The sequence below is a fragment of the Cnephaeus nilssonii genome (genome assembly GCF_951640355.1).
Source record: "Cnephaeus nilssonii genome assembly, chromosome: 11".
In the NCBI taxonomy this organism is placed as follows: Eukaryota; Metazoa; Chordata; class Mammalia; order Chiroptera; family Vespertilionidae; genus Cnephaeus; species Cnephaeus nilssonii.
This window is the reverse complement of record NC_137082.1, coordinates 81943777-81959651: the sequence shown is the minus strand read 5'-3', so window position 1 is coordinate 81959651 and position 15875 is coordinate 81943777. Positions and strand designations below refer to the sequence as shown.

At 48.0% G+C, this 15875-nt stretch overlaps 1 protein-coding gene across 3 annotated transcripts in view; it reads left to right on the top strand.

Annotated features, from left to right (window-relative positions):
* LOXHD1 (lipoxygenase homology PLAT domains 1) overlaps positions 1-15875 on the top strand; it is a gene marked incomplete at both ends in the record, with an annotated part of 109399 nt that overhangs the window by 47430 nt on the left and 46094 nt on the right. For 2 of the 3 annotated variants that reach the window (XM_079785082.1, XM_079785081.1), the window contains 8 exons: positions 519-715; positions 1847-2039; positions 6399-6559; positions 7887-8355; positions 8834-8988; positions 10377-10510; positions 12980-13152; positions 13919-14023. In XM_079785082.1, coding sequence (XP_079641208.1) covers positions 519-715; positions 1847-2039; positions 6399-6559; positions 7887-8355; positions 8834-8988; positions 10377-10510; positions 12980-13152; positions 13919-14023 — 1587 coding nt within the window. The remainder of the gene's footprint in view (positions 1-518; positions 716-1846; positions 2040-6398; positions 6560-7886; positions 8356-8833; positions 8989-10376; positions 10511-12979; positions 13153-13918; positions 14024-15875) is intronic. The other variant, XM_079785083.1, reaches the window with a different exon arrangement.

The window sequence follows — 15875 nt, the reverse complement described above, 5'->3', positions numbered from 1 at the left end:
CCCCAGCATCGTGTCCCACTTAAGAACAGGGGGCTTCATGTCCACATTAAGTCCACATTAGGACTTCACTCCTGGCTGGCTACTGGCCAGATGTTGACTTCTTGAGCCAAACACATAAGCTTCTGAGGCTCCAAATCCTCACTTATAAAGCCGAGGTCAGAATACTTAGCAGTAATGCTGTGCATATAATGTACAAAGGGGTCGATGCTCCCTTGGCCTCAGATTTCTCATCCATCAGATGAGAAGTTGCTTTCCATCCTTTGCCTCTTACTCGTTAGTGCTGCCTGCGTTGCTGTTTCTCGCACGTTCACACTTGGTGGGGCAGGTTGAGCAGGTAGTAGAATACCACTGTTGAGGGGACCCCACAGGGATAAAGGGAGCCCTGTCCCAAGTCACAGCACTACTTAGAGAGAGCAAGAGCCCACCCCTGGTTTCAGACCCCCCTCCTGCCCCACGCTGCCTCCTGCCGGCCCTGCGCTAACCCCCTTTCTTCCTGCCGCCTGCCTCGGACTGTTCAGACTACCGCTATCATATCAGCTTGAAGACGGGGGATGTCCCTGGGGCCAGCACCGATTCCACAGTCTTCATCAAGCTCTATGGCGATAAATCTGACACCATCAAGCAAGACCTTCTTGTCTCTGACAACAACCTGAAGGACTATTTTGAACGTGGCCGCGTGGACGAGTTTACCCTCGAGACCCTGAACATCGGAACTGTAAGTCTCCTTCCCAGGACCACATGACATCATCTCACCCATCCCCCTGCATATATCTATCTGCCCATGGGTTCATGCCCACGTGGGGGTTAATGAGGTACGCTGTTTTCCCGCTATGACCTAGAACAGCAGCAGATATGTGAACAGTGGTGAAGCTTTCAGCGTCCCTTTGGGGATGGAATGCATGTATTTAGTGACTGTAGATCAGCTGCAAAGAGACACTGAGTACCCATAACAGTGAGGTCAGGGCTGACACAGGCAATTTTCTAAATCTGGTGTTTTGGCACCAGACTCCTAGCTAACATCACCTCTCCAAACCTTCACAGGGAGAATCTGGGAGGCTGGAAGGGACCTCAAAGGCTGTCTTATAATTCCATGTAATGTTAGAATTGCCTAGTAAACAACATTTCAAAAAAACGTAAAAGCAATTTGAACACTGAAGAGCCACGGATATATAAGGATGGTAACACGATCATCTATGTTGCCTGTGGGCAAAGGTGTTACAATTACAATGTAAAATAGCAAAGCCAGTGAAGTACTGAGTGCTACTAGAAAGAGGAAACGTTCCCAGAACAAGAGGGGCGGAGGAATTGGACACAGATGACAGCCCCCTGAGAGGCTGTCCACATAGTCTGTCACCTACAGGATGGATATGTCAGAAAGGAAATGCAGACGCACATACAACAGTGCATGTTTAAAACAAGTCAAAGTCACATCAGTGACATGGCTACCAGACACAGATGGTTAACATTGTGAATGTTTGCTTTCTTGTGAAGTCACCACATTATTTTTAAGTGTGTATTAAGTACCCGCCTAACATTACTAAGTACACACCAGAGCTTTCAAAGTTCATGTCACACCTGTTTCCCCACTTGCTTCTCACAACACCCCGTGGAGGTGAGCTGGACTAAAGAGGGAGCAGAGATCCCAGACAGGAGAAGTGGTGCCCTCGCCCCCAGCTGGCCGCTGACGGACAGGCCCAGGGCCCAGCCTCCTCCTGCTTAGCCTCCTTCTCCTGAGGAACTGGGGTTGAGTCACAGTTTGTGCAGGTGTTTGGGTAGGTAGGAATGAAGGCATGGAGGTTTCTGGGCACCAGCTCCTTGCTCACCCGCAGCCTGGGTTTCCTTCCAGATCAACCGGCTGCTGATCGGGCACGATGGCATGGGCATGGGCGCCAGCTGGTTCCTGGCCAGTGTGCAGATCCGCGTGCCCCGCCAAGGCAAGCAGTACACCTTCCCTGCCAACCGCTGGCTGGACAAGAACCATGCTGACGGGCGCCTGCAGGTGGAGCTCTATCCCAGTGAGGTCGTGGAGATCCAGAAATGTATGGAGGGGGCAAGGGTGGGATGGCAACATCATTCCCCTGTGGGGTGGGTAGAGGACCGACCGTGGGGCAACTTAGGTCTTGTCTCCAAGGGGAAGAGTGAGGGGAGAAAATGGGAGCTTCCCCTGGTACCATGTGTCCAGAAGGGAAGAGAGCTCATTGTACAGATAGGGAAACTGAGGAGTCAAAGGATGAAGCACTTAGCTCTGGGCCAAAGTTAGCACATGACTTTATAAGAAATGTACATTCTCAGCCCTGTGGACAGAAGGACGTAGTCCATGTCTTCCCCTGGGAAGACTGGCTGAGGAGATAAAGCTGTTTGTTCATTCATTTATAATATGTAACTAGAGGCCTGGTGCATGAAAATTCATGCACTTGCGGGGGGTGGGGGGGGGGGGCTCAGCCCGGCCTGTGTCCTCTCACAGTACGGAACAACCTTGGAGGATGTCCACCTGCCGGCTCTCTGGGTGATTGGGCCTAAGCTGGCAGTCAGACATCCCTCTGGTAGCCCGGGAGCTCTTGGGGGATGTCCAACAGATGGCTTAAGGGGGAATGAGCCTAAGCTGCAGTGGGACAACCTTAGCGCTGCTGAGGAGGTGGGAGAGGCTCCCGCCACTGTGCTCGCAGCTGTCAGCCTGGCTTGTGGCTGAGCGGAGCTCCCACTGTGGGAGTGCACTGGCCACCAGGGGGCAGCTCCTGCATTGAGCATCTGCCTCCTGGTAGTCAGTGTGCATCATAGCTACTGGCCATTCCAGTAGTTCTGCTCTTAGGGTCAATTTGCATATTACCCTTTTAGTATATAGGATGTTTCTCTGAGCCAGCACTGCCCTAGGTTTGGTGGGGGCAGCCATGAGCAAAACAGATAAAATTCTATCCTCATGGATTTCATATTCCACCAGGAGAGACAAACAATAAATATATATGGCCAAGTAAGAGTTGTGATGAAAAATGGCATGGGGGTGGGGCCTTTATGGACAGGGTGGTGACATCTGTGAATGAAGGTGAAGTTCAAGGTGACCTAGCCACCCATTGCACATAATGCAAGAGCCATAGGTCATGGTGGAGCTCAGAGAAGCAAGAGATTATCGAGAGGGTCAGGAAGACAGTGGGACCAGAACCTGTGTTTCCTCACTTTCCTCACCTCTGCATTTCTACATCTACCCTGAAACAAGTGCGCCAGGCTCATGCCACAGGAAGCTTCTCTGAGAGGAGCCCCAATACAAACTCACCTCTCTTTTCCAGGACCCTTTGTGTCTTTCTGTGTGTGCATTTTCTGTCCCCAACTAGCCTACAGGTTCCTTGAGGGCAGTGTCACATACACATGTTTTGTAATGGTACCCGCCAGAGTGAAGAATCAACTCCTCCCCTCTTTTTATGAATTAGAACTTGATTTCCAACAGAGTAATACCGATACTAGTTAACAACAGAAAGGTAAAAACGCAGTGGTTCCCTTCCCCCTGCCCCAGCCCCCTTCTTCAGAGGTAACAACTTTTCAGTTACTTTAGCTTTTTCTCCTGAAATGTGTCTCCATATTTTAAATAATGTGCTTTATCAACTTCTTGATTTTTTTTTCAGTCATAGACATTAACTATTGACTTCCTACTCCAGAAAAGGAGGATTTCGCTCTTTTAATACATGTGCATGTGTAAGTGTGTGTATGTGCACCTACACACTTCCCCTCCTTCCAGCCCTCAATAAAATTAAGTCAAAATTCAATTTTTACATTATTATGACTATGCAAATATTATTCACTGCTGAGATACCTACTATACGATGATTGCATTCCATCTTGTATACAACTTTCTGTTTTTTATCCCTGGAGTTTAGTGGTAGCCTTGCTTTTTCATTTGCATAGTTTTCTATATACCTGTCTGCATTTCTACATACCCACCTGTCTATATAAGTGTGCTAGGACTGCCGTAACAAAACACCACAGACTAGGTGGCTTAAACAACAAAAATTTATTTTCTCATAGTTCTGGAGGCTAGCAGTCCAAGATCAAGGTGTGACTAGGTTGGGTTTCTTGTGCGGCCTTTCTCCTTGCCTTGCAAATGGCTGCCCTCTCACTTTGTGTTCACATAGTCTTCCCTCTGCATGAGCAAATCTGTCCTAATCTCCTCTTATAAAGACACCAGGGCTCCACCCCAATGGCCCCATTTTAACTTAATCACCTCTTTTTAAAAAAAATATATTTTATTGATTTTTTACAGAGAGGAAGGGAGAGAGATAGAGAGTTAGAAACATTGATGAGAGAGAAACATTGATCAGCCGCCTCCTGCACACCCCCTGCTGGGGATGTGCCCACAACCAAGACCAAGGTACATGCCCTTGACTGGAATTGAACCTGGGACCCTTCAGTCCGCAGGCCGATGCTCTATCCACTGAGCCAAACCGGTTAGGGCCTTAATCACCTCTTTAAAGGCTCTATCTCCAAATGTAGTCACATTCTGAGATACTAGGGATTAGGGCTTCAACATGAATTTGAGGAGACACGATTTTCCCACAATACCATCTTATCGCCATGTCTCTAACAGAACTAAAAATTAATGCATGTGTTCAAACCTACAAGAATTCTGTTGATTTCCTCTCTACCTCCTTCTCCCCTAACCTCCATCTTAAGACATTTCTTTGGGAACCTCTGCCCTGCTCTCTAGGCTGCCACAAAGCTGTCCTTTTGGGACTTCCCTTTTTGCCATCTTTTTGGAAATTCCTCTTTTTTTGTTGTTGTTGTCCCGTTTCCTGAATTTCACGTCTTCTTCTTCTTTGATTTATTTCCTCATTTCAGTAGAACACATTCTCTACTAGTAGCTCCTGGAGAAAAGGTGCATGGAAGAGAAATGGTGAGACCTCGCATGTCTACAAATGTGTTTCGTCTGTTCTCATAGTTGATCAATAGTTTGGCTTGCTACAGAATTCTGAGTTTAGAAGGAATTTTTCTACCATCTTCTAGCTCCCTGTGTTCCAACTGAAAAGTCTGATGCCATTCTGTGATCCAACCCCTTAGGGTTATTTTTTTTCCTCTCTAAAAGCTTCTAGGATCCTATTTTTATCTCTGGCATTCTGAAACTTTATGATGTCGTCACTGCCTTTTGTGATTTAGTTTCATCCATGGTTCTTAGAACTCATGGGCTCCTTCCATCCAGAAGCATTTTTTTAGTTTGGAGACTTTTTGTATTAGTTCTTTGACAATTGCCAACTCTCTGTTTCCTCTGTTTTCATTAGAACTGAACTCTTAGTAAGATATTGGACCTCCTCTGATTTTCTTACCCTTATATCATTTGTCATTTTGTTCTTTGGAAATTTCCTTTTTGTTCTTCAGAGCTGTTCTTGACTATATCCTTGCTGTGAAATACTTCATTCCAGCTACCACATGCTAATTTCCAATAGCATGTTCTTCGATTGCTCATTTTTATCTGACCTAATTTTGTATCACCCTGGCTGCTTATTGTTCTGAAAACTGAGGGTCATAATGGGATTGGGAGTCCCCTTCATTCAGAATGCCAGCTTTTACTGTATCCCCTGTTATCCATGTTGCTAGCCCACCCTCACTCCCAGCTGAGCCTGGTATTTCTAGTTCAACTTCTTCAGACTTGCAGCAAGTCCTCTTGCTTTCAGCCTCCAATTTCTCACATTGCCATGGTAATGGAAGATCCTAGTCTTGTTGAAAATAAGTCTTTACTTGAAAAAAAAAATCATGATGTTGTCTTACAGCATTGCTGAAAGGGCAAGTCTTAAAATAGTCACTGAAAAAATATGGCCTCATAGTTCTGAAGGCACTTGGCTCTCCGCTGGGAAGCGCCCTCTAGTGGTGTAGACCTGTAACACATTTCCACCCTCTAACAGCTTGATTAATTACTCCTTTAACTTTTAAAATATAGATAACTTTCTCTCCTTGAATGTATATGTTGTTATCACCTGAGAGGTACATATATTTAAATAAAAACTGTAATTGCAACTCTTTGTCCCTTACTGAAAAAAAGAAACAAACAAACAGCCTTGCTTCTTTCTGCCCCGTGGTGTGTGCCCAGGGGGAGGTGCACAGCAGAGAGTGCCAACCCTGTATTGACTACTCCGCATTCCTGGTGCCGGAGGATGCATGTGGTGCAGTGGGCGACTGGGTTTTGGAATCTGATCGATTGGGTTTGCCACTCCTGACACCTACTCAATTCCTCTCTGCCTCAGTTTGTCCACCTGTAAAATGGGGATGATAGTACCTACACATGATATTGATGAGATTAGATGAGATAATGCCTGTGAATCACCAGACACATGGCACAGGCCTGGGAAATATTTTTGTTACCATCATTGCTATTGCTGCGATTACCTAATGTCCCATTTCTCCCCTGCATGCCCACCCAGTGGTCCACTACGAGGTTGAGGTTTGGACAGGAGATGTGGGCGGTGCAGCCACCACTGCCCGAGTCTACGTACAGATCTATGGCGAGAAAGGCAAGACAGAGGTGCTCTTCCTCTCCAGCCGCTCGAAAGTCTTTGAGCGGGCATCCAAGGACACGTTCCAGGTGTGTGTGGGGAAGGCAGCGGAAGTGCCAACCGAGGGCCCAGGGGATGCCTGGAAATGAAGGGATTAGACTAGATCAGTGGTTCTCTGGCTTCTTATTAGAATCACTTTGGGAGCTTTAAGGAAAAACTGATCCATACCCCGATCAGTTAAATGAGAAATTTATGGGGAGTCTTTGAAAAGCTCAACTAGTGATACTAATGTGCTGCCAATTCTGAGAACCATGGGAGTAGATAAATCTAATTTAGCAAAATATGGCACTAGTCCCATCATTTCCCAGCCCGGTGGCCTCTGATTCCACAGCTCTGTCAGCCCGAGGGCAGGGCCATGCTTCCCAGGCAGGATACTGGGAAGCCTGGGGGTCTCCTGGTTGTGCTTTGAGTGCCCTTGGCCTCAGCACTGCCCTTTGAGTAGAGGAGAAAAGAGATGAGGATATGGGCATATTGTTAGCAGGAGAGGAGGATGCTCATTGGGGGACATATAGAATTTTGATATGAGACGTGTGTGTGTGTCTGTGTGTGCGTGTGTGTGTGTGTGTGTAGGAGGCACGATCAGGCTGGTGTTCTGTGTGTGTTTGTGTGACACAAGCCTCAATGAGTCCAGCCCCTCCATGCACTGCTGAAGAGATGGCAGCCCTAGCCTTGGACCTCTCTGAGCCTCAGATTTTCCACCAGTTCAAACCTAGCTTTATAATGCCTGCCTGGCCTGCTCCACAGACCCTGGAAGGATCAAAATAGTCAATGTCAGGGAAAGTGTTTGGGAAACTGACCAGTCATGGAGATGTGACAGAGCAGTACATCTTCTGGATGCAGACCGACCGGCAGATGCATCACAGCTGGCAGACAGGTGGGGAGAAGGGACCAGAAGTGGGCCTCCCTGGGGAGGTTGATCACATGACATTGTGACCTGGGAAACACTGGAGAGGAAATCCAAGGTACTGAGAAAGGGACTAAGCAGGTCCAGAGCCCATCCTCTAAGTAGAAGAGAGAGAGAGATGAGAGAGAGAGAGAGAGAGAGAGAGAGAGAGAGAGAGAGAGAGAGAAAGCGAAGAAAGAGAAGAGAAGAAGCACGGAGATCAGATCATCTTGACCATCACAGGGATTTAGAAGGAAATACATTTGGGTGGAGGGTGGGGCTTGCGAGAGGTCCTGGAAGGTGGGCCGAGAAACAAGGCTGGGTGTGTAGGAGAGAGGGAGCTGGTGGAAGCTCTGAGCTTTGAGGCCTGGGACTCTCCATCTGTGACTCTGCACCAAGCCTGTGCCTGGCTCTGCATGGGAGGTGGGAGGACACCAGGGGCCACCCCAGCCAACGCTCCCCTCTTTGCACAGCTGGAGGCAGTTGACGTGGGGGAGGTCTTCAAGATCCGACTGGGGCACACGGGCGAGGGCTTCTCGCCCGGCTGGTTCGTGGACATGCTGTGGCTGCGGCACCTGCTGGTGCAGGAGGAGGAGCTCACACCCGAGGAGGAGGCCCGGAAGAAGAAGGAGAAGGACAAGCTGCGGCAGCTGCTCAAGAAGGAGCGGCTGAAAGCCAAGCTGCAGAGGAAGAAGAAGAAGAAGAAGGGCAGTGACGAGGAGGATGAGGGGGACGAGGAGGAAGAGTCCTCGTCGGAGGAGTCCTCGTCTGAAGAGGAGGAGGAGGAGTCGTCTGAGGAGGAGGAAGAGGAGGAGTTTGGGCCGGGGATGCAGGAGGTGATTGAGGAGTACAAGTTCGATGTCAACCGCTGGCTGGCCAGAGGCAAGGAGGACAATGAAATTGTCGTGGAGCTGGCGCCCTCTGGCCGGTCAGGTCCTAAGCGTAAGCCTGAGCAGGGGTCAGACAGTCCCCCTCCCCCTCACCAAGGGAGCCCAGGGTGGGGGAGGTGCCTTGCTCTCCTCTCACATGGAAGCCCCATAGATGGGCACCCAAATAGCTCTCCTGACATGTGTCTTAATGCCACCATGGACAGTTCCCATCTGGGGTTAGCATTGCGTTTGTCCCAGGGCTCTCAGGAGTGGTTGACTTAGAGGAGCCCTGATATAACTCAGTGTTGGGGACATAAAGTAGGAGGGCTGCTCAGGGTGAGTTTTCCCCAAACTGTGACTTCTTGGGATTTATAGGGGGGAAAAAAGTCTTGGGCGGAGAAGAAGGGCAAATTCTGTTCCAAGTTAGTGTAGATGTGGAGGTACCTGTAGTCACTTCTAGCTTCCACCATCTACCTGGACCCAAGAGACTGAGCCTCAGGCCCACTCAGAGGCCCGTGTGTCCTCAATGCTGCGTCTTTCTCTGTCTCCAGCCAACACCTACCAGGTCCAGGTTATCACAGGGAATGTTCCCAAGGCTGGCACCAGTGCCAACGTCTTCCTGACCATCTATGGCGAGGAGTACGGGGACACAGGGGAGCGTCCCCTGAGGAATTCAGACAAGTCCAGCAAGTTCCAGCCGGGGCAGGTAGTGTATGGGCTTTCTGGCCATTGGGTGGGTGATTGGGATTCAGACAGAAGGAGCTCTCTGGTGGTTCCCAAGCCCCCCTACCCACAGTGACTGCCGGGTCCAGGAGTGAGCTTTGTTCAGCCCAACCAGGTGTCATGGCAGTGCTTTCTATAAGAAAGGCACAGGTGGGGGTTCAGTTCCATGACCCCACAGGAACTCACCGGAGATAGCAAGGGTAGCAGACACTCAGTGCTAAGTGGGTGGAGCAGGGGTACAGGAAGGAAGCGTGACCATAAGATGGCACTTTGAGGGACACTTGGTGGGAAGGAGAGATGTAAATGGCCTTGGTGGATGAGTATGGCGTAGATGTCCACAGATGTCAGTGAGAGGTGCTCTCCGAAGACAGAACCTCATGACAAAGATGTGAGGTAGAGATGTGGAAGGCCAGTTTGAGGATACTCAGAAAGAGTCTTCCTGCAGGGCTGTGGTTAAGGCTGAGCTGTAGTGGGCACTGCCTCTGGGAAGCTTGATGAAACCAACCTAAGGGGTGGGGAAACGAGGGCCTTGAAAGACATGCTGAGAACTGTATCCTGAAGTCACAAAAACTTTTAGCATTGAAAGAAATGTATCTACCCCCCCCCCTCCTTCCTTGTATAGTGGGAAAGCATGAAAAATACAGCTGCCACCTTTGTCCTTAGAAATTGCACAATATCCTCTGGCGAGAAGACTGTCCCTCATCTCACCTTTCCCATTCCTGCCCCCATTCTAAGCCTTAGAGGAGACTTCATCCTCAGGTTCCCTCATCCACACAGAGGAAGATAGAAAGAAATCAAATTCATTAAAATACTTTCAGCCTCATCACTGATTTATTTCAGAGAGCCCTGGTTTCTCTCCCTTCCCATGACTTAAGGATCATGGTTTATTTCTGTTCCAGTACTTTTCTTGAAGAAATTATGGCCACTATGATCTGGGATTAAAGAGTTTAAAAAAATGATGGCTAAGAAGACCCCATTCACTTAGTGTTGTCTGTCTCCTGCTTCCTCCAGTGCATATACATACACTCATCCACATTCAATCTTCCCACCTCAATAGGGAGCAAGTCCAATACTTCTGTTTCTGTAAATCACTTTGGATTTACACTTTGGCTCCTAGCAGGTACTTAATTAAAATATGTAGCTGAAGGAGTTTATACACACATGTACACACACAGCACATATCCAAGCAGCAGTTCACACCACCCCCCTCCCCCCCCCCACCCTCACCCCCGCCAAACACACATCCCACAACATAAATCCATGTGTCTCTTGCTGGTTTGGGTCTCACAGCAGCCTCAGATCCTGGGACGGTGAAGCTGATGCAAGGTGAGGTGGGTACCACCCTCTGAGTGCTACTCTGGCCCTTCCCAGACAGACACTTTCACCGTCTCTGCCATTGAGCTGGGGGCCCTGACCAAGATTCGGATTCGCCATGACAATGCGGGCAACAAAGCAGGATGGTTCCTGGACAGGGTAGACATAACCGACATGAGCAATGAGAGCACGTGAGTGGGGCTGGAGGGGAAGGAGGACAGGTCATGCCTGCCACTAAGATAGTCTTGGAATGAGGACTGAGGATGGGGTGGCTGTGATGCCTGAGGGTGGGGGTGGGGAGGGCTGTGATGCCTGAGGGTGAGGGTGGGGTGGCTGTGATGCCTGAGGGTGGAGGTAGTGGGGGGGCTGTAATGTAGTTTTGGTCCATGTAACTGGCTAGATGGGCATTGCCTCCCTCCCTTCCCGCTCATTGGGCAGCCCCCTGGCGTTCCTTGCCATCTCAGGTAACAGTCTGATAGAACATCCAATCCATTTCTTGAGATCCATCAACTCAGAAAGTTGGGTTTTCCTTCCCTGCCAGACCATCACTGGCCCACTCTCCATGGCCAGACTTAGTCACCTATATGTCTCTCCAGGTATAAAGCGACTTCTGGTACATTGTTCTAATGTTCTAGGCCACCTGTAACAGCCAGGTAGTAAATATTTTAGGCTTGGGGGCCACTTGGTCTCTGTCACACTTGCCTGACCTTTGCAGGAGGAAAGCAGCTGTGGATGATTCCTAAATGAGGAGCCGTGGCTGTGTTTCAGTAAAGCTTATGGACACCGAAACTAGAATGTCATGTAATTTTCACGTGTTGCAAAATATTATTGTTCTTTAGATTTTCCCCAACCGTTTAAAAGTGTAAAATCCATGCTTCCTATGTAGAATGTACATAAGCAGGTGGTGGGCAGCTTTGGCCCACAGGCCCACCGTGAGCTAGGTTGGAAAGGGGGATCTTTCCTCCCAACAGGTGAAGGAGTCACCCCCAAGGGAAGTAAAACTATATCCCCAGAATCAAATTGTGCCAGAACCAGGACCAGAACTTCAGACCATCAGTGATGAATGTGCTATGCAGTATTTCTAGCAATAGACCACATTGCCTCTTGGGATGTGCTGGAGGCAGCGGGGAGGCAGAAGAGAAAGCAAGGAAGATCCTACGTGGGTGTTGTTGCTGCCCAGGGCCTGCCAGTGTCTGGGATGTAGTGGACACTCAATAAAAACATATTTGTTGATATGTAAACAAATTCTTGGCCTTTAGCCTGGTGTCTCTGGGAGCATGCCCTCTTCCTGGGCTCCTCTCTATGCAGGGTAGGGGGTGAGGAGGCTCACCCCTCTTCCTACCTCCTTCCTGCCCCACCATCCCAAGAGATTGCTCCAGATGGGAACACTGAGGCACAGCTCCCACATGGCCTGACATCATGGATTTCTATGAGGTTATCATGATGGTGCCAAAGAGCCATTAGACAACCCCATGCTGGGATCCAGGGTCCTGACCTGGGGTAGGACCTCTTCCAGGAACTGGCCAGGTTGCCCTGAACAAGTTGCTCCATCCTCATGGCCTTTCATTTGCTCTTCGGATAAATGGGCTTAATGATGCCAGCCCAGCTTACTTCTGCAGATGTTCTGAAAATCTAAGGCATTTAAGCTGGAAAGGATAAAGTGTTGCAAAAAGCATAGGGACAGGGACAAACTGAACATTGCTGCTTCCTCCTGCAGCTCTGTTCGGGTCAGTTAAATCTGTTCCATTGGTTTAGCATTTCTGGGCCAGCCCAGCAATCTTTACATTATTGTAGCTTTAGAATCTCTTTTTAATATCTGTCACTACTTGGCCTCTTTCAACATTCTTCAAAAATATTAGCTAGTCTTACCTTTTCAAATCAAGACATTATGTGATTTGAATAAAACTATTGGAATTTTGATTGTTATGTCATTAAATGTATGTGTGGGGGAACTGCATATTTAGAATATTAAATGCTACCCACAACATACACATTTCCATTTACCCAAGAGTTCCTTTAGGTATCTCAGTAATGCTTTACAATTTTCTACTCACAGCTGCTACACATTCCTGTTAAGTTTACAACCAAGTATTTTAGTTTTATCACTCTTGGGAATGGATCCCCCCTCATTACTCATCTCTCTTCCTCCCCATCCTTTTTCTTTTTTCCTTCCTTTCTCCACTCCTTGCTCCCCTCATCGCCTCCTCTTCCTCACCCTCCTTTCTTGTTGTGTGTTTACATGTCTTCGTTTCCTTGTATTGAAGCAACAATAAGGGCTCCGTGTGCAACCCTCTCTGCTAAAGTAGCCTGGCTAACAGACTAGCTCAAGAAAGGGTTGGAGCAATCCCCAGGAGCCCCTCTTCTCTAGATGCTTCCAATGTGACCCTGATTAAGGGTCAGCTGTGCCCCAGACTCTGTTACACAGCATTTTCAATGGGTTATCTGGAGACTTGTCCCCACATTTGCTCTCTGCAAAAGGCAAGTGACACTGCTGGGGTGATTACCAGGCTAGGTAGGATGGGGGCAATGCCGTGGAGGGCAGACAGGGGAGCATCTGGGCTCCCCACCAAGGGTCTCTCATTTCTCAGCCCATGACTACTCCTTCATGAGACCTTTCCATGGAGATATTCCCAACCTCTCCTCATTCCCCACCCCCACAGGTACTACTTCCCATGCCAACGCTGGCTGGCAGTGGAGGAGGATGATGGCCAGCTGTCCAGGGAGCTGTTGTCAGTGGATGAGTCCTATGTGCTGCCGCCGAGCGAGGAGGACGAGGCGGGTGGGGGTGGTGGTGAAAACAACCCCCTCGACAACATGGGCCTGGAACAGAAAGGTTTCCTCAACTAGGGCTTATTTCTTCCCTCCAGCATCCCTCCCCTTTGCCTCTGCCCCATCTGAGGTCTCCATCTTCCCTCCTTCCCCTGTGAACTCTGGATACTTCTTCCTCTGGCTTTCTATCTGTACTGCCCTCTCATTCTTTCATGGCAAGAATGAGGAGGTGGGTGAGCATATTTATACATGTCCAGCATAAGGCTGGGTATGTACAGAACAAGGTATGGAATGAAATAGGATAGGGTAGGATAGGATAGGGTAGAATAGAATAGAATAGAATAGAATAGAATAGAATAGAATAGAGTAGCTGGTTCTGACTTAGCCTTGTATTCTCCCTTCCAGCCAGGCATATTAGAGCCCCTCAATACACTTTTGTCAAGAAAAAGAATGAATTTTCAAGAGTTCTGTGGTGTTTGTGCTCCCTTCCTTGCAACTCAAATCCCTAAAAGTCTTCTAAACCTGGAGGAGTCAGACTAAGGTTTCTGGATGATGAGCCTCTGACCCTCACAGTCACCCAAGTCTCCCCTAAGCATCCTACAACTCTATTGGTTGAAGGCTTCCAGTGTGAGTTGGAGGTAAGGGAGACCCCATTTCTGCCTTCAGGATGTTTCCAGACTAAAGGCAACTGCAGAGCAACACATCCTGTAAGCACAGCAATTCATAGGAATGGTCAACATGAACATAGAAACACACTCAGTATGTTTCTCTCTCCTTCCTGCAGGGGAGGAGCAATCTGCCACTCACTTCTCCACACTCCTCTCCTGCAGATAAATCTACCACATTCCAAGTGACCATAAAGACTGGGGACAAGAAGAATGCAGGCACAGATGCCAATGTCTTCATCACACTCTTTGGTACACAAGATGACACTGGTAAGAAAACAATGCAGGTCTGAGGTTCACCCACATTATCCCCAGAGAGACTGGAAGACTCAGCAGAATGTTCCATAATGGCCCTCCCTCCCTCCCTCCCTCCCTCCCCTCCTCTCTTTTAAAAAAAATCACTTTAAGAATTCCCCTTTATTGTTTTATTGTATTTTATTATGGGAAGAACACTTAGCATAAGATCTATCCTCTTAAATGTTATATATGCAATACATTATTGTTGGCTATAAGTATGTGTTATACGGCAGATCTCTAGAGTTTATTAATCTCACTAATCTGAAACTTTATCCCTGTTGATTAATAATTCCCCATCCACCCCTTTTGGCATTTGAGGAAACCAAGCCTCAGAAAATTAAACAATTTGCCCAAGGCCGCCCAGATGTTAAGTGGCAAAACCAGGCATTGGACCAAGGTCTGTCTGTTAAGAGTCTGCGAATATCAGAAGACTTCCTACCTGGAGAGGGCTCAGAGCTGGGACTTACAGGGGTAAAGGAACTTGAAGGCAATGTAGTACATGCTGAGGCAGGAGGGGATGGCGATGATATTGAGACCACCTCAGATTTCAGACTGATGCCATAGCCCAGGTCCCAGGACAGATTGCATATGTGAGATGGCTGGTGGGGAGCATTGGAAGCCATGCCTTCCACATGCCCCACCCTTCAGGGGAGCCCCTGTTTCCCCAGGGAACATGGGGAGGGTGGCTTTGTCATTGGCTTCTCCCCAGGTATAGAGACGTGAGGGTATGGAAGGAGAGCAGCCGTTGACTTAGGGCCCCACCACTTTCTCCTGGATGATCTCAGACACGGCACCTGGCCTCTGCATTTGTCTCCTTTTCTTTTCTTTTTTTTTCCAATTTTTTTATTAAGGTATTATATGTGTACATATCTTACCATTGCCCTCCCCACACCCCACTCCCATATATGCCCCCACCCCCCAGAGTTTTGCATCCATTGGTTATGCTTATATGCATGCATACAAGTCCTTTGATTGATCTCTTATCTCCCCCACCTCTCCCTAACTTTCCCCTTGTAATTTGACAGTCTGTTTGATGCTTTACTGTCTCTGTATCTATCTTTTTGTTCAAGTTTATAATGTTCTTTATTATCCATAAATGAGTGAGATCATGTGGTATTTTTCTTTCATTGACTGACTTATTTCACTTAACATAATGTTCTCCAATTCCTCCCAGGTTGCTGCAAATGATGAGAATTCCTTCTTTTTTATGGCAGCATAGTATTACATTGTGTAGATGTACCACAGTTTTCTGATCCAGTCATCTGCTGACGGGCACCTAGGCTGTTTCCAAATCTTAGCTATGGTGAATTGTGCTGCTATGAACATAGGGGTGCATATATCCTTTCTAATTGGTGTTTCTAGTTTCTTCGGATATATTCCCAGGAGTGGGATTACTGGGTCAAATGGGAGTTCCATTTTCAGTTTTTTGAGGAAACTCCATACTGTTCTCCACAGTGGCTGCACCAGTCTGCAATCCCACCAGCAGTGCACGAGGGTTCCTTTTTCTCCGCATCCTCGCCAACACTTGTCGTTTGTTGATTTGTTGATGATAGCCATTCTGACAGGTGTGAGATGGTACCGCATTGTTGTTTTGATTTGCATCTCTCGGATAATTAGTGACGTTGAGCATGTTTTCATGTGTCTCTTGGCCTTCCTTCTGTCTTCTTTTGAAAAGATTCTATTTAGGTCTGTTGCCCATTTTTTTATTGGATCATGTATCTTCCTTTTATTAAGTTGTATAAGCTGCCTGTAGATGTTGGAGATTAAACCTTTATCAGTGATGCCATTTGCAAATATGTTCTCCCATGCAGTGGGCCTTCTTGTT